Source organism: Oryzias latipes, chromosome 20, assembly GCF_002234675.1.
Source record: "Oryzias latipes chromosome 20, ASM223467v1".
Classification (NCBI taxonomy): domain Eukaryota; kingdom Metazoa; phylum Chordata; class Actinopteri; order Beloniformes; family Adrianichthyidae; genus Oryzias; species Oryzias latipes.
This window is the reverse complement of record NC_019878.2, coordinates 25,369,975-25,389,343: the sequence shown is the minus strand read 5'-3', so window position 1 is coordinate 25,389,343 and position 19,369 is coordinate 25,369,975. Positions and strand designations below refer to the sequence as shown.

Genomic DNA, 19,369 nt, shown 5'->3' with positions numbered 1-19,369 from the left:
CCTCCTGTGTTTCTCCTCCTTCTGCAGAGCCTCAGAGGGGCTGCAGAGGGAGGACTTCTCCTCTCATGGAGGTGAGGTCCTCCTTCTGCAGAGCTTTAGCTTCTCTTCTGCACATTTCCACTGTTGCTCTTGGTGCTTTGCAGCATAGAAATGAGGAGACGACTTTCAGAAAGCTGAAGAAGAAAATCCAGAGAAATGCAGCCTCTTTAGAACCAACAGATGGGTTCTTCTGATGGTTCTGTCGGATCCGTCCTGTGAGCTGGTGTCAGTAACTATAGTCAAAAGCTTACAGAAATACAAACAGACGCGTTAGCAGACACACACAGCAGCACAACCTGATTTATTATTTAAAGTTTTTTATCCAAGAAGTCATCATAATGAGACAGTAGATTTCTTCCTAGAAGGACCACATTTCCTGGATTATATTTACCTCCATCTGATTTATTCCATTTTCATATTTGCATGTGTGTAAACCAAACACAGACGACGGTAGTTATGTAACTCAGGTGTAAGGCTCAGTGTAGCATCTCGTTTCCATGGTAACAGCAGTTTCCTCCTCCTCACAAAACCGAGAAGCTGCAGCGACGTTTATTCAGTGGAGATTTCAGTTCCAACTTCAGCAAAGCTTTTCTACGGCCGTTTTTCCAAAACTGTCCTGCAAATGTAGTGAAAGGTGGATCTCAGGGAACGAGCCGTACGTCGTCCATGAGAGGCTAGCAAAGCAGAGAGACAGTTAGTGGTGTAGTTTGTGGGACTGCTCCAAAAAGCTGTCTGAATGCTTTCCTCTGCCGTTCGGTAAGGACAGGTGTTCACAAACGTAGAAATCTTTTCTGTTTGCAGCGTCTCACACTTGTCTCAGGACAGTGTCACGTCCATTTCTCTGTTCCATGTGTCTTACTCCTCAGAAAAGGTGGTTTTGTTGGAAACCAAAGGCATTTTCACAATAAAACATCAAATCAGAAAGTCCATTGATGCCTGCTTCAGCTTCACCCCATGTTTGTGTGTAGCTACAAGTTACAATACAGTTATTTCATGTGTTTTCTCAGATCTTGTGTCCATAGTTGTTCATCTGTGTCAGTGAGGAAAGCCCCGCCCCCACGTCTTTACCTGATCTTTTTGTGGTCATCACGTGGATCACTAAGTTGGATTTAATGCCGGCTGGTAATGGGCAGCCGTGGTAAATGGGCCTGATTACTCGTATCTGCAGGCTAATGATTTCCTGGCCTCTTTTTAATTAGGATGTGACGGGGGCCACAGAGGTTTGCTTCATAGCCCCTCCCTCCAGCTTCATTAACCGCTCAGCCACAGAGCTGCAAAGCAAGAGCTCGCTTCGCCCTCTAATCCCCGCTAATCGAATGCAGAAGGTCCGGGTCTGGAGGTGGTGCTGTGGAGCCTCTCTGAGGGCGCTCTGGGTCAGTCGTCGTGTCTTGAGCTGGTGCCGGGTTCACCCTCTGGGTCGGGTCATGTGCTGGTGCCGGGTTCACCCTCTGGGTCGGGTCATGTGCTGGTGCCCGTCAGCCGATGGGGGGGATCTGATGGAGGCGTTTTGAAGCCCTGGTGGTGTCACCTGAGGATTGGAGGGGGGGGAGGTTTTCTCTTTCAGTTTTTTCCCTGTTGGTCTTTGTTGCATCCTCTGGTTTCATCCGGTGGACCAATCTGGAGTCCAAATCCAGATTGGTCCATTTACACAGGGGCAGGTTAAAAATGGATTCATCCAAATGTGTTTAATCCTTCCTTAAAACGGATTCTTTTGGACATGTTCAGAAAAGATGCTGCGTATGAAGCATGAGAGCAAACCTGCATGTTTGTGGAGAACTTTCAGAAACTTCCAGACTGATGCTTCAGATTGAAGGTCTTGAAGTGAAGTTGAGGTCAGACTGGAAACTTTCTTCATCACTCGTCTTCGTCAGCTTCTCTTCCTAAATATTGAACATTTTTTCTTTGATCTTTTTCTCATTTGGATGATCATCTGAGGTTCTTAATGTTTGATCAACAGGAGAACTTCCGTCTGGCTCCTGCAGTTCCATGTTGGCGTCGCCTGTAACGACCAACAATCTACCGTAATCTGGATGGAATCTGTAATCCCACTGATGGGAGGAATTTCCCTCCAATGTGTGAAGTTTACAGACAGACTCTGTATTCCAGGCTGAAAATGTGGAAGAATATGTAGATTTAAAGAAATGACGATGATTAAAGAGGAAAAATGTTCAGGTGGGACACTCTAAAGATCTGAATGACATCTTCCTCCGCTCGTCCGGGTCGTGGGGGCACATTCCTCTGGGGGGTTCCCAGAATGTTTGTTTTCAACTATTCATGTTGAGATCCGGGTTTCTTTGTGTCTCTGAATGTTGTCGTCTGAACGCGCTCCGTCTGTCGGCTGTGAAGGCGAGCCGGGGCAGATTTACGGCGCCCCCTGCAGTCCTTTGCAGCCTGAACCACCTGCTGCATGACGGCCAACGCGTCTCACACGATTGGGTTGGGGCAGAATGGAGAAGCCAGCGGCTGCAATTATTGCTCATTTACATCCTGCAGAGATGAAACAGGAAATTCTGTCTTCAGTCTGAATCGTATTAAACAGCAATCATTTCTTTCTCTGCGGATTCGCAGGTCAGCAAACAAAAACTGCCTCAAGGTTGCTCATTATTGGGAGCCGTTTTGGCGAGCCCAAGGCTCATTTCCGTCAAGTATGCGGTCCAGCGGCGTGCCGGAGCTCCATTTTTATCTGTCACATTGGTTTGTGCCTGATGGCTGCTGATGCTGCGCTCATTAAAGCCCCCCCCTCCAGCTGCTGGGGGAGTCTGGCCCTCATCTCTGCCCTTGACTGAAGCTCCTGCTTCCCCCTCCTCTGACTCCTCACATGCCTCCCACCTCCCTCCTCCTGCTCTCATGCTCCCCCTGTACCTCACTGACTCTTCCTCCTCGTCTACCTGGCTGTCTCACTGACTCTTCCTCCTCGTCTACCTGGCTGTCTCACTGACTCTTCCTCCTCGTCTACCTGGCTGTCTCACTGACTCTTCCTCCTCGTCTACCTGGCTGTCTCACTGACTCTTCCTCCTCGTCTACCTGGCTGTCTCACTGATTCTTCCTCCTCGTCTACCTGGCTGTCTCACTGACTCTTCCTCCTCGTGTACCTGGCTGTCTCACTGACTCTTCCTCCTCGTCTACCTGGCTGTCTTACTGACTCTTCCTCCTCGTCTACCTGTCTCACTGACTCTTCCTCCTCATCTACCTGGCTGTCTCACTGACTCTTCCTCCTCGTCTACCTGGCTGTCTTACTGACTCTTCCTCCTCGTCTACCTGGCTGTCTTACTGACTCTTCCTCCTCGTCTACCTGTCTCACTGACTCTTCCTCCTCATCTACCTGGCTGTCTCACTGACTCTTCCTCCTCGTCTACCTGGCTGTCTTACTGACTCTTCCTCCTCGTCTACCTGGCTGTCTCACTGACTCTTCCTCCTCGTGTACCTGGCTGTCTCACTGACTCTTCCTCCTCGTCTACCTGGCTGTCTTACTGACTCTTCCTCCTCGTCTACCTGTCTCACTGACTCTTCCTCCTCATCTACCTGGCTGTCTCACTGACTCTTCCTCCTCGTCTACCTGGCTGTCTTACTGACTCTTCCTCCTCGTCTACCTGGCTGTCTTACTGACTCTTCCTCCTCGTCTACCTGTCTCACTGACTCTTCCTCCTCATCTACCTGGCTGTCTCACTGACTCTTCCTCCTCGTCTACCTGGCTGTCTCACTGACTCTTCCTCCTCGTCTACCTGGCTGTCTCACTGACTCTTCCTCCTCGTGTACCTGGCTGTCTCACTGACTCTTCCTCCTCGTGTACCTGGCTGTCTCACTGACTCTTCCTCCTCGTCTACCTGGCTGTCTCACTGGTTCTTCCTCCTCGTCTTCCTGGCTGTCTCACTGACTCTTCCTCCTCGTCTTCCTGGCTGTCTTACTGACTCTTCCTCCTCGTCTACCTGGCTGTCTCACTGACTCTTCCTCCTCGTGTACCTGGCTGTCTCACTGACTCTTCCTCCTCGTCTACCTGGCTGTCTCACTGACTCTTCCTCCTCGTCTACCTGGCTGTCTTACTGACTCTTCCTCCTCGTCTACCTGTCTCACTGACTCTTCCTCCTCGTCTACCTGTCTCACTGACTCTTCCTCCTCGTCTACCTGGCTGTCTCACTGACTCTTCCTCCTCGTCTACCTGGCTGTCTCACTGACTCTTCCTCCTCGTGTACCTGGCTGTCTCACTGACTCTTCCTCCTCGTCTACCTGGCTGTCTCACTGGTTCTTCCTCCTCGTCTTCCTGGCTGTCTCACTGACTCTTCCTCCTCGTCTTCCTGGCTGTCTCACTGACTCTTCCTCCTCGTCTACCTGGCTGTCTCACTGACTCTTCCTCCTCGTCTACCTGGCTGTCTTACTGACTCTTCCTCCTCGTCTACCTGGCTGTCTCACTGACTCTTCCTCCTCGTCTACCTGGCTGTCTCACTGACTCTTCCTCCTCGTCTACCTGGCTGTCTCACTGACTCTTCCTCCTCGTCTACCTGGCTGTCTCACTGACTCTTCCTCCTCGTCTACCTGGCTGTCTTACTGACTCTTCCTCCTCGTCTACCTGGCTGTCTCACTGACTCTTCCTCCTCGTCTACCTGGCTGTCTCACTGACTCTTCCTCCTCGTCTACCTGGCTGTCTTACTGACTCTTCCTCCTCGTCTACCTGGCTGTCTCACTGACTCTTCCTCCTCGTCTACCTGGCTGTCTCACTGACTCTTCCTCCTCGTCTTCCTGGCTGTCTCACTGACTCTTCCTCCTCGTCTACCTGGCTGTCTCACTGACTCTTCCTCCTCGTCTACCTGGCTGTCTCACTGACTCTTCCTCCTCGTCTACCTGGCTGTCTCACTGACTCTTCCTCCTCGTCTACCTGGCTGTCTTACTGACTCTTCCTCCTCGTGTACCTGGCTGTCTCACTGACTCTTCCTCCTCGTCTACCTGGCTGTCTCACTGATTCTTCCTCCTCGTCTACCTGGCTGTCTCACTGACTCTTCCTCCTCGTGTACCTGGCTGTCTCACTGACTCTTCCTCCTCGTCTACCTGGCTGTCTTACTGACTCTTCCTCCTCGTCTACCTGGCTGTCTTACTGACTCTTCCTCCTCGTCTACCTGGCTGTCTCACTGACTCTTCCTCCTCGTCTACCTGGCTGTCTCACTGACTCTTCCTCCTCGTCTACCTGGCTGTCTCACTGACTCTTCCTCCTCGTCTACCTGGCTGTCTCACTGACTCTTCCTCCTCGTCTACCTGGCTGTCTCACTGACTCTTCCTCCTCGTCTACCTGGCTGTCTCACTGACTCTTCCTCCTCGTCTACCTGGCTGTCTTACTGACTCTTCCTCCTCGTGTACCTGGCTGTCTCACTGACTCTTCCTCCTCGTCTACCTGGCTGTCTCACTGATTCTTCCTCCTCGTCTACCTGGCTGTCTCACTGACTCTTCCTCCTCGTGTACCTGGCTGTCTCACTGACTCTTCCTCCTCGTCTACCTGGCTGTCTTACTGACTCTTCCTCCTCGTCTACCTGGCTGTCTTACTGACTCTTCCTCCTCGTCTACCTGGCTGTCTCACTGACTCTTCCTCCTCGTCTACCTGGCTGTCTCACTGACTCTTCCTCCTCGTCTACCTGGCTGTCTCACTGACTCTTCCTCCTCGTCTACCTGGCTGTCTCACTGACTCTTCCTCCTCGTCTACCTGGCTGTCTCACTGACTCTTCCTCCTCGTCTACCTGGCTGTCTCACTGACTCTTCCTCCTCGTCTACCTGGCTGTCTCACTGACTCTTCCTCCTCGTGTACCTGGCTGTCTCACTGACTCTTCCTCCTCATCTACCTGGCTGTCTCACTGACTCTTCCTCCTCGTCTACCTGGCTGTCTCACTGACTCTTCCTCCTCGTCTACCTGGCTGTCTCACTGACTCTTCCTCCTCGTCTACCTGGCTGTCTTACTGACTCTTCCTCCTCGTCTACCTGGCTGTCTCACTGACTCTTCCTCCTCGTCTACCTGGCTGTCTCACTGACTCTTCCTCCTCGTCTACCTGGCTGTCTCACTGACTCTTCCTCCTCGTCTACCTGGCTGTCTTACTGACTCTTCCTCCTCGTCTACCTGGCTGTCTTACTGACTCTTCCTCCTCGTCTACCTGGCTGTCTCACTGACTCTTCCTCCTCGTCTACCTGGCTGTCTCACTGACTCTTCCTCCTCGTCTACCTGGCTGTCTCACTGACTCTTCCTCCTCGTCTACCTGGCTGTCTCACTGACTCTTCCTCCTCGTCTACATGGCTGTCTCACTGACTTTTCCTCCTCTCCCCTGCAGGAGCTGGTGGGCAGCAACCCTCCGCAGAGGAACTGGAAGGGAATAGCGATCGCCCTCCTTGTCATTCTGGTCATCTGCTCGCTGATCGTCACCTCCGTCATCCTTTTGACACCAGGTACGCAGAATGGGCGGGGCTTTTCCCACCACTCTGTTTACACGCCTGCTGATGTGCACAGATGTTCCCATTAGGTTTCTCAATTAGCTCTGCCTGGAATTGTTAAGTGCATCTCTGTCCTTGTGTGTGTTCAGCGACCCCCCCCCCCCCCCCCCCCCGCAGTGACATCACACGTGAACATGCTGTGAAGGTCAGGACTCGCTCAGGACTTGTGGGTATTTTGGCCTCTCAGGCCGCTGACCTACATTAAGGTTACTATCAGTCTGCTGTCAGCGTCATGCGCTCATTTCCAAAGACAATCCTCGCCGCGTCCTTTTCCCCAGCGTCCCGTCGCAGGTAACGCCCCTCAGAGCATCGGGGGGGCACAGTGAGGTCATAGACTACAGCAGGATTCCTAACTGAATCCTTGGAGATCCAGACAGGAAATATTAGCGCAGTAAACCGTACCACAATTCCCGGCGGCGCCACGTTCCTGGCTGTGAGCCGTGGTTACGGCCTCCATGGATCCCTCTGTGGTTCCTGCATTTCTGCTGACAGCTGCTCACATTTATGAAGAGCTGGTTTGAAGATTCCTTTTCCTAAACAGAGATTGTTTGACAGTTTGTCTCTTTTTATTTAGAATTGAATGAAACGTCATTAACATTTACTGCGTTTAAGCCGTTTGCTCCACATTCTGTCTAATTCTGCTGAAAGTCGAACCATCTGAACAAACGTGGAACCGGATCAGAGATCTGGAAACGACAGGAAGGAGGAGGAGCCGTTTGATGGACGAACCGAACAGAACCGAGCAGAACCGAACCACACCTGACAACCCATTGCTCTGTAAAAAAGCACACGCAACAGACACACACAACAATCACACACACAACAATCACACACACAACAGACACACACAACAATCACAAACACAACAAACACACACAACAAAAACACACACAGCAAATACACACAGCAGAAACACACAATCTGCTCCTCTGACAGCCTCCTGAAAGTGAAACTGCTCTGGTCTGAAGCACAGAGGCCAGATGTTTGCATCTGGACGTTTGGGGTCGTCAGGTTGACTGACAGGTGACAGCTTAGTCAGGGTGGGGGGGTAATCTGCTGCTTGAAGACGTTTCTGGAAGCTGCAGGAGATGAGATGTTTGGTCCATGCTGCCATCAGCCTCCTTTACCTGAAAACCAAAACTCCAAAAATAGAAATGTGGCTCCAAACTGTTTTCTTTTTCAAATTGCTTTTCTCTGAACTGATGCTCTATCTACGATCAGCATTTACATCGCGAGGTCTCCGCTTTATTTTAACGGCGGTACGGTGCTGTTCACGCATGCCACTTTACATACATGTGACTTTACAGTAATGTTGACATGTGTGTAGAGTGGCATAGCACCGTACCGCTGTGCACGTATGCCACTCTACACACATGTCGGAAAATATTTCTGTTACAGTTTTATCACAAATCTGAGTCAAAAAGGTTGAAAACTACAAATTTCTTCCTCATGGGTCCGTTCAGCCTGCAGCCGTTGGGGAAGGGGGGGGGGGGGGGTCCGTTCAGCCTGCAGCCTCCATGCAGCATCAGGATGGGGGTGTTCAGGCAGAACTCAGCAGAACTGCAGTGTTTTCCAGAAGCTGCAGGAAAGTCCTGCTGTTCTAATAAACTGATGAAATGGAAAATAAATCCCTGAAACGGCTGTAAATGTCCGTCAGCATGAATCCACAATGAGACTGTCTACCTGCACCACCGTCTGCTCTGACTCACCTGGTTAGCAGCTCACGCCGTCTTCTTCCCTCCATCATTCTCTCTGTGAGCGTCAGATAAAGACCCAGAATTTGACCACCTAAACGCGCGTCTTGAAATGTTTATGTCTGGCATGAATAATCTCTAGCTGGCCGTGGGTCACTGCTGTAAATCTGGAGTCATAAGTCATTATGAATGCAGCGTTGATCCTCTTCGTCCTCCTCGTCCTCCTCGCCTGACAGAGGCTGCAGCTCGTTTGCTTTCCTGCTGCCTCGTCCCGCTGTGGCAGCAGGAAACCTCACGACCACAAAAGACTGAATTTACTGTTATTGGTGGTTAATGGTTTCAGATTTACAAAATGTAGATATTTAAAGAAATTATTAAAAATGAGACTTTATTGTAAATGAATATTTTAAAAGTCTATTAATGTGGTGAAAGCCTGCAGATAAAAATATGTAAACATATAAATCACAGTCATCCTGTCATGTCCATCATAGAGACATTTGAAGCAATTTTTACACTTTACTCTCCCCTCGAGCAATTGACTTTTTTTCTTTGCACATTTCATTCATTCATTTCCATTTATTTAAATGTGGCGATGTCACAAGTGTTTGTGTATTTTTTCTAAATGTGTGTTTGGATTGAATCAACTGTCCTGTCGGGTGTTTTCAGCGTCTGCATGGAAGACGTTGCAGCAGCAGCAGCATCAGCTGCAGCATCAGCAGCAGCAGCTGCAGCAGCAGGCGGTTTTCCTACAGGATCAGGTCTGAGGTGTCAGGTGTTCAGGTGTGATGGAGGAGCCTCAGGTGAAGCTGCTTGGTTCTGGTAGCTGAAGGAGCTACAGACGGTTGACTTCACCGAGTCCTCGTCCCTGCTGGGTTCTGTGGTTGTCACTGTTCAGGTGTTAGTAATCCAAACGTGTTCTTCTGGCATCATAGTGTCGTGTTTCAGTGGCTGCAGGAGGATGTTGTTGTTGAGCGTCAGGATTCCTCAGCGTCTTTCCTTTGAACGACCCGGTTGTTTGCTGTCGGGTCTAAGGAGCGTTTTGTGTCTGCAGGCCCAAAGACCAACCCTGAGGGCGTGGCCGTCTGTTTGAGGGGAATCCTGCCGGAAACGTCGGACTAACGGGTCTGATGGTTGCGGTGGCTCTCACGGCAGCTCGTCTGTCTTCCTCCAGAGACTCTGTGTGACCCCACATGCTAATGTCCCGGCTGTGTTTAAAGCTCCATCAAGAGCCGTGCGTGTTTTTATTTAAGGCCCATCTCTGCAGAAGCGGACGACTCTGAGCACAACAAACAGCACAACATGTTGTTGCTTTGTGTCCCCCTCTGTGTGGAGGTGAATGAGTCATTTTATGGAGCTGGAAGTGATATGATGAGCACTGATGGATGAAATTAAGCTGAAATGAATTGCAGGATGCATCTGCTGTAAATATGCGTGTCTGCTCAGATGATGGGAAGCTGCTGTGCTTTTATCAAAAGCCTGAGGGAGAGGAGAGGAAGCTGCTTCATCACTTTTTAGTTTGATTTCTCTCTGCCTTTATTTGTTCCTGTCTTTAAAAACGTTTTTAATCTTTAACAAGTGAACAAAAAGACTTAAGATGAAACTAAAAACATTGTTTTCTCTTGGCTTTCATTGGATCAAAAAAAGTTCCTCTTATCTTGGTGTTTTCTTTACAAACCCCATTTCATTTTTGTTCGACTTTATTTTTTAATCAAAAATTGATGTTCCTGCCTCCTAACTCGCAGAACAAAGAGGACTTTTCTTGGAGCCAAATCTCACCCTGAGATGCTCTGCTCCGAACTCGAATCAGGTTTTTATTTAAAAAAAAAGTTGTTTCATCCAAACGCTGTTGAAAAGTTTCCCTCTTCTTTCTGTCCTGCTGTCCTCTCCATTCTGCTGTTTTATATGATTATGAAAATGTATTTCTGTGAAGATACTTTTGTTTGTTGGCTTTATTTGTTTTAATTGACGCTGCGCTTTGACTTTTTATGATTCATTTTCAAAGTTTACATCAAAAAACCCAAAAGGATCAAAGTGTATTTAAATCTTTCAGAGATCAGAGATAGACGTGTGATTCTGACTGAAACTCCACCAAATCAAACATCTGATCGTCAGTCTGACATGTTGACAGTTTGGATGCTGGATTATTCCTGCGTGTAAACATGGCCGCTCGCTGTTGACTCCACTTTGGTCTTCATGTTTGTCTCTGAAGGATTCAGATCAACAAACACATGTAACATCCCTGAGAGGCGACCTCCAGCCTTTCTGTGAGAGGTTTCATGAAGTCAGACTCTCCAAATGAAGCTTTCTGGTAATCACCACCAGATAAAAGAATATTTCACCTATAGTTATATCTGTCATCTGGAATTCTGTCCACAGTAAATGTACAGAAGGTTCCAATGGAATTAAAGTATGAGGTATCAGACAGTACAGATGTGCTCTGTCTTCATCCATCTGTCTTTATCCATCCACCTTCAGCATTTACTTATTTCTGAGCATGGTTGCTGGAGCCTATCCCAGCTGCAGAAGGTTAAAGGCGGGGTTTACAATGGACAGTGACGCTGCTGTCACAAACAATCATCATAACACACAGGAGTTTGATCAGACCTGCGGCGTTCACAGCCTTTTCTTCATGCTAATCATTAGTTCTGATGGGCGTTTGTTGTGACGTGCTGCTATACATGAACCTATACATTAAAGTATGTATGTATATTAAACCAAACCAGGGGTGGGCAAACTACGGCCTGCCCCTAGTTTAACCTATACATTAAACTATACATGAACCTATACATTAAACTATACATTAAACTATACATGAACCTATACATTAAACTATACCTTAAACTATACATGAACCTTTACATTAAACTATACATGAACCTTTACATTAAAACTATACATCAAACTATACATATACCTATACATTAAACTATACATGAACATATACCCTAAACTATACATTGAACTATACATGAACCTTTACATTAAACTATACATGAACCTATACATTAAACTATACATGAACCTATACATTAAACTATACATGAACCTATACATTAAACTATACATGAACCTATACATTAAACTGTACATTTAACTATACATGAACCTATACATTAAAGTATGTATGTATATTAAACCAAACCAGGGGTGGGCAAACTACGGCCTGCCCCTAGTTTAACCTATACATTAAACTATACATGAACCTATACATTAAACTATACATGAACCTATACATTAAACTATACCTTAAACTATACATGAACCTTTACATTAAACTATACATGAACCTTTACATTAAAACTATACATCAAACTATACATATACCTATACATTAAACTATACATGAACATATACCCTAAACTATACATTGAACTATACATGAACCTTTACATTAAACTATACATGAACCTATACATTAAACTATACATGAACCTATACATTAAACTATACATTAAACTATACATGAACCTATTCCTTAAACCTATACATCAAACTATACTTTAAACTATAGTTTGATGATGAACTTATTCCTTAAACCTATACATTAAACCATACATGAACCTATACCTTAAACCAGGGGTCGGGAACCTTTTTGGCCAAGAGAGCCATAAACGCCACATATTTTGAAATGTAATTACGAAAGAGCCATACAATAATGTAGTGTCTCTTTCCCACACTGAGGCACGGAGACTTAACCTCTTGTAAGGTTCTTTATTCTGGTTACTGCCGACCGCAACCATCGCCGTACAATTAATTCTGCAGCTCCTGAATCTCTCCCGCCGAGACGAGACAAGAGCACTTCTCCCAACTTTATATTTCCCTGCTCGCGCTCCAGCCCTCACATTTCCCTTATTCGGCCCAAAGCTGAACCCCATTGGTCCAAACTCCGTAACAACAGGCTGAGCGACAGAACTGAGGGGCAATCAGATTTCTGCTTGATGCGTTCAATGAACCCCAGAACTTTGAACGCGGCCCAACAGCCACCCAGTCCAAGTCAGTAAGCAACGATATGTTTAAAACTAAATATACAAGTGAATGTGTGTATTTGATGTAATTTCAACACTTTTAAAGTACAATAAGTCTGTGGATTATTTTTAATAACATTGTTATGCTGTTGCTAAGAAATGATGAGTATTTCTCGTGGTAGTTTTGCTGATGGTATAGTCTGGTTGGTTGATACGTGGTGAGTTTCTGCTTCATGCAGTTCATGCAGGCGTTGAGACTTTAAACGTGATCGTAGGTCTGAATGTCCTGTAGATGTGAGAAAGACTGCTCACATGCAGACCTGGAGACAAACACACAATCACACGCTGTAGTGAGTGACGAGCAGCGGGTTTTACGTTTTTACAATCCCTGCGAGATTCACCTGCTGCCGGTCCCCACAACCCCCCCAGCCTCTGCTTTCGTCCTCACACCTCCCGTCCCCGCAACTGGGCGCTCTTTCTCAGAGACGGGAACGCACAGTTTTAGACACGGCAATTCATGAACCTTTACATTAAACTATACATGAACCTATACATAAAACTATACCATAAACTATACATGAACCTATACCTTAAACTATACATTAAACTATACATGAACCTATACATTAAACTATACATGAACCTATACCTTAAACTATACATGAACCTATACATTAAACTATACATGAACCTATACCTTAAACTATACATTAAACTATACATGAACCTATACATTAAACTATACATGAACCTATACATAAAACTATACATTAAACTATACATGAACCTATACATTAAACTATACATGAACCTATACCTTAAACTATACATTAAACTATACATGAACCTATACATTAAACTATACATGAACCTATACATTAAACTATACATGAACCTATACATAAAACTATACATTAAACTATACATGAACCTATACATTAAACTATACATGAACCTATACCTTAAACTATACATTAAACTATACATGAACCTATACATTAAACTATACATGAACCTATACATTAAACTATACTTCAAACTATACATGAACCTATACATTAAACTATACATGAACCTATACCTTAAACTATACATTAAACTATACATTAAACTATACATTAAACTATACATGAACCTATACATTAAACTATACACGAACCTATACCTTAAACTATACATTAAACTATACATGAACCTATACATAAAACTATACATTAAACTATACATGAACCTATACCTTAAACTATACATGAACCTATACATTTAACTATACATGAACCTATACCTTAAACTATACATGAACCTATACCTTAAACTATACATGAACCTATACATTAAACTATACATGAACCTATACATTAAACTATACATGAACCTATACCTTAAACTATACATGAACCTATACCTTAAACTATACATGAACCTATACATTAAACTATACATGAACCTATACCTTAAACTATACCTTAAACTATACATGAACCTATACATCAAACTATACATGAACCTATACCTTAAACTATACATTAAACTATACATGAACCTATACATTAAACTATACATGAACCTATACATAAAACTATACATGAACCTATACATTAAACTATACATGAACCTATACCTTAAACTATACATTAAACTATACATGAACCTATACATTAAACTATACATGAACCTATACATTAAACTATACTTTAAACTATACATGAACCTATACATTAAACTATACATGAACCTATACCTTAAACTATACATTAAACTATACATTAAACTATACATGAACCTATACATTAAACTATACATGAACCTATACCTTAAACTATACATTAAACTATACATGAACCTATACACTAAACTATACATGAACCTATACATAAAACTATACATTAAACTATACATGAACCTATACCTTAAACTATACATTAAACTATACATGAACCTATACATTAAACTATACATGAACCTATACCTTAAACTATACATGAACCTATACATTAAACTATACATGAACCTATACATTAAACTTTACATGAACCTATACCTTAAACTATACATGAACCTATACCTTAAACTATACATGAACCTATACATTAAACTATACATGAACCTATACCTTAAACTATACCTTAAACTATACATTAAACTATACATTAAACTATACATGAACCTATACATTAAACTATACATGAACCTATACATTAAACTATACATTAAACTATACATGAACCTATACATTAAACTATACATTAAACTATACATGAACCTATACATTAAACTATACATGAACCTATACATTAAACTATACTTTAAACTATACATGAACCTATACCTTAAACCTATACACTAAACTATACATGAACGTATGCATTAAACTATACATGAACCTTTACATTAAACTATACATTAAACTATACATATACCTATACATTAAACTATACATCAAACTCATCCACAAGCGAGGATTGAGATTTAAACAGAAATGTTAAAACAGAATTCCCATCAACCTCTATCTGACATACGGATCTGGTCAAACTCATGGATGAATAATTCATCCAGAATGTAACAAACGTTGAGTCGTTAATACTTTCAACAGAGCAGATCAGCCAATCAGGGAACAGCCTCGGAGAGACCGCTGATGCTCAAAATGGCCTCAATGACCTCTGGGTGGAAGTGTCTTTAAACACACAAACAACCAGAACCAGGTCAGTACAGCAGACGACCTTCTGATGAGAGCCGATCAGCCGCCATCCGTATGTGAATGAGTGTGTTTAGGGGTGAATGGGACTGTAGAACAGCGGCCTATAGGTATACTGTACACCTTTTACCATTCACTTCAATGGAAAAGGGTTTTTCTCACTTCTGTGGTTTGGTATGACGTAAGCCAGGGGTGTCAATTCATTTTAACCAAGGGCCACATCAGCATAGTGTCTGTCCTCAAAGGGGCCAGATGTAACTTATACATGTAACTAAATGTAATGAAAAATAAATGTAACTACTCCTTAATGTTAAATAACTCATTTTTTATTTATTTTAACTTTTTAAAGTGATAATTACAGTTACATAGAAACATATGTTTGCTTGTTATTCTAGCATTATTTCTTTTACATTTGATTCTGTCAGGTTAGGTTATATGGACAGTGTTTAAGTCCTAATGTAAAGTTGCCCACTCGATATTTCAAGTCCAATTCCCCTCAGATATGAGTAAGTACACACCAATTTTTACTTTAAGAAATTAAAAACTCTTATGCTCTCGCGGGTAGAGCTGTGACGTGTCGGATTTTTTATCAACGTGGTGATGAACCACCAGGGGGCGCAGTGTCGCGGTTAACTGCAACCCCCCCCCCCAAAAAAAAACACAAAATCCCCCGGCGGCGCTGCGTCGTGTGTAGGACTGGGAGGAGGGAGCGCACACGTGTGTTGGGGGGGGGTGCGTGTTGATTCTTCTGCTCTCTAGCTGCATGTGAGGCTTCACCTGTGCTCTCTGGTTCAGACATCTTCTCAGAATTGTATATAGTGTCCAATAATAAACAGACTGCAGACACTTTGTCACCTTTTTGGTAGCCATGAAGCCTGACACCCATGAAGAACGCGGGGCAGGAGGCTCCGCCTTTATTCATACAGACACGTAACTCTGCGCTGCACAAAATAGTTCCCAAACAAAACATGTAGTGATATTCATGGAAATCTAACAGTGTTTGGTGTTACAGTGACTGAGAACAGTAATAAACCCCCCCAACACAAAATCCTCCGGCGGGCGGCCGTGTCGCGCACTTAAGAACGCATGTAGCTTGTAATGGAAATGAATACTTTAATAATAATTAATAGTGAATTAATTATTAATGAATAATGATTAGAATGCAGTAAATTTGTCGTATTTCCTCGCGAGATGGAAACTTCTGTTGTAGAATGAGGATGTGTGCTTCTGAAAGCGCGCCCGTGTGTAAAGGGAGCCGCGTGCAGCAGAGGCAGTGAGAGCGCGACGACGAGAGAGAGTGACAGGCGCGGTGGGAGAGAAGGAGAGAACAGTCTGAAAGAAAGAAGGAAAGTCTGAACACAGGACTAGCAGAAAGAGTAAATTATCAGCAAAGATGGACGTGTTTAATGTGTTTTTTATAGTTCCAATCACGCAGCACATGCTGAACTTGTGATGCGGTCATCGTCCCAGCTCTACTCGCGGGCCACATAAAATGACATGGCGGGCCACATTTGGCCTGCGGGCCTTGAGGTTGACACATGTGACATAAGCAATAACTCTATAGGTCGGATTATTCCCCTTGTGCATTACAGACAGAGGCAGAGCTCAAACAGGTGTCGTCTTTCCGTTGATATCCATACGCCGAGTCTCCAGCCCCACTGAGTGCTCTTTTCATGTTGTTTTTGGAAAACTGGATAAAAACGAACAAACACGTCAAATTCAGATCAGCTGAATATGACAGAATGAGGGTAGTAAAGAACAGACTTCGCTCTTCTAAGTGAAATAGTCGTATTTCTAATGATGAGGATACAAACTATTCACTGTGATAAATAATGCTTCACCGGCCTTGACTCAGGAATGGGATTAAATGAAACGATGTGGCGGGACTTCACTAAAGCTCAGGTGCCTCGCCGTGACGGCTGCAGCCTTCAACATCCTGACTCAGCGTTTTTCTTCTCACTGCTCTGACAGGCGTGTCTGAGCGACACACGTCAGCTGTGAGTCCTTCACACAGGAAGCAGCAGAAGATAAGGACACGCGTGTTCACCTGTTAACACTGAATGGAGACATCGACCCCACATTTGTTTTCAGCAACATCTCCATCAAAAGATCATTCCATCCCAGTTTTGCAGGTCCTGAACAGATTTGAAATACATTAAAGAGGATTCTAACGGGGAAGTTTCACGCTGCAAAAACTCCTTTTTTAGAGACTAAAAAGATTCTTTGAAGAAAAAATGTCTGATTTTTTGTTTTGCAAGAAAAACTATTTAATCCAGAATTCTTAAATAGCAAAACACGTCTTTTTCTTTTTTATTTACAGAAAATCTGTCAATGCAGTCAAAGTTTTGGACTTCTTTCTGCTTTTGCAGTGCTCCTGCAGCATTTCCATCCAGACTTCTGAGCTTCAGATCAACGACGGAGGAATGAAAGTGGTCATTGCTCCGATGGGAAATGAAGCGCTGCTCCTCGCTGCAAGCTTTGCACCACAGCAGACAGAGTCCAGGCTGTTATCGGCCTGTTAGTCAGCCGGCTTTTACTAGTCACAGTGCCGCCTGGAGTTGTTACCAACTCTGGAAAAGCTGCCTTTCTGGGGTTGAAGGTTCCACTGCTGTTTTTGGAGTGTGGAGTTTTCCTGTTCTCCCTTCATGAAAACCTGCAGCAGCATCCACAACTGTGACTGAAGCTCTGGGAGATGTTAGTCTGCTGTCACCTTCAGGCTCCTCTCTAACTGCTCTGCAGAAAGGATGTCTGTATTTGAAGAACTTACCCCGCCTCTTTTTCCCTTCCAGTCTGTTTTGTGAAGCTCCGCCCCCAAACAAGCAGCCATGATTGCAGTGGGAGGTTTCTGCTCTCAGGAGTTCAGTCTGTGAATGCAAACCAATCAGAGGCATAAACTGCTGTTCTCACTGCAGTTTCAGGACTGATTCATGCCAAACCCCTTCAGCTTGAGTGTTGACCCTCCCAGTAAAGATCACAATGTGCTTCGGTCCTGTAGGTGCTGATCAATAATGAAGCAGCCTGGCTCTCAGTCTGGACCCGGGCCGGTTCTGTTGGTGTCAGCAACATTTGGAGCTGGCAGACATTTGAATTTCATTCATTTCATTTTTTTTCTACAGGTGAGGACGACCGACTGGCTTTGAAGAGCAAAGTGACCGTTGGAGACCTGTTCAGAAAAGAGTTCAGGGTTCACGACCCCGACGCAAAGTGGATCAGCAGTAAGTCCTGTCAGTGAAAACTCAGAATGGCTTTTAGTGGTGATGATAGACTGATTCCAGACAGACCATAATAACTGTTTAGCTGTCTTAATGTTTAATGTGTGTGTGTGTGTGTGTGTGTGTCCTCCACGTTTGACATTCCTGCAGACAATTGATCCATAGCATCCACAATGCTTGAACAGCGGTCCACTACCTGTGTCCTTTTGTCATGTGTGATGTTGTGTGATGTTGTGTGATGAGTTGTTGACGTTGCTGTTGTCAGAATTCATCAGCACCGTTTGCAGAGGCTTGTTTCCTTCTAATTACCAGCAGAAGTGCCGACCGCTCTGCGCTAGGCCAATTAGAAAACGTCTTTTTCTGAAAGAAAGTAAAGGTGGGATGGATGCGGGCCGCCGTGCGCCTCTGAAGGGAACCATCAGGCCGCGGGAATGTGGGGGTCTCCTGACGGAGTCCACAGCAAACATGGCGGCGCGGCAGCGTCCCTCGGCCCTCCCCTCCTCCGCCGGCGTCTGAAACTTTGCATTTACTCCATTAGACACGGGGAGATTTCTCCTAATCCCACGTGGAAGCTTCTGGCTGCCCCTCCCATGCGGCTGGAGGATGAGGAATCTCTCATGCGGCTGATTTGTTGTCGTTGCTGACTGTGACCCAGAGGTTGTAAACAAATTGATCACGCTTGAATGGGCGCTGATGAATATCACAGACGGCAGCGGCGCCGCTCACATCTGGAAGCCATTACTGCTTCTTCCAGAGTCGTCTGCAGACGCTCAAACTGTAATTACAATTATTAGGTAAAAGTGTCATGAATGCGGGAAAAATTCATTAAACCCATTTTGTACTTGATGCAAAATATCCCCCTGGTCCCACGGGGATCATTTGGCGTGAAAAGAGAGGTGATGTGCAGACAGGATGCATACGTGCATCAGCAGGAAAGCACTCGTCTCTTTCATCTCTGCTGTTCCAGCGCCGTCGCCGTCGTCCCTGATCTCTGGGTATTTTAGGGAATCGTTAGGTACCGCTCACAAAAAAAGAGAAAAGTGGAGGAGAAGACTGAAAGACGTCCTGAAAGACAAGCAAATGATTTTGTCTTCATTAGTGTCAGTCTTCGCTCTTCCCACTCGGATCCTTTCACGGCTGCGTCTCACATCCGCATCAAACTGGCTGCTGGTTGGAGGAAAAATTGAATTTTTTAAAACCTCAATTAGTTTGGTTTTATGATTTCCTCGTCTCCATCTCCCAGTTTATTCCCTGAAGACAGACAGTGAACATAACTTTAGAGTTCCTAATGATCCTATAGCA

General features: G+C 44.8%; 1 protein-coding gene across 4 annotated transcripts in view; it reads left to right on the top strand.

The window, feature by feature from the left end:
- Positions 1–19,369, top strand: part of LOC101155808 (dipeptidyl aminopeptidase-like protein 6) — a 230,066-nt gene that overhangs the window by 165,886 nt on the left and 44,811 nt on the right. For all 4 annotated transcript variants that reach the window (XM_023950258.1, XM_023950259.1, XM_023950257.1 and 1 more), the window contains exons 2-3: positions 6,342–6,456; positions 17,972–18,070. In XM_023950258.1, coding sequence (XP_023806026.1) covers positions 6,342–6,456; positions 17,972–18,070 — 214 coding nt within the window. The remainder of the gene's footprint in view (positions 1–6,341; positions 6,457–17,971; positions 18,071–19,369) is intronic.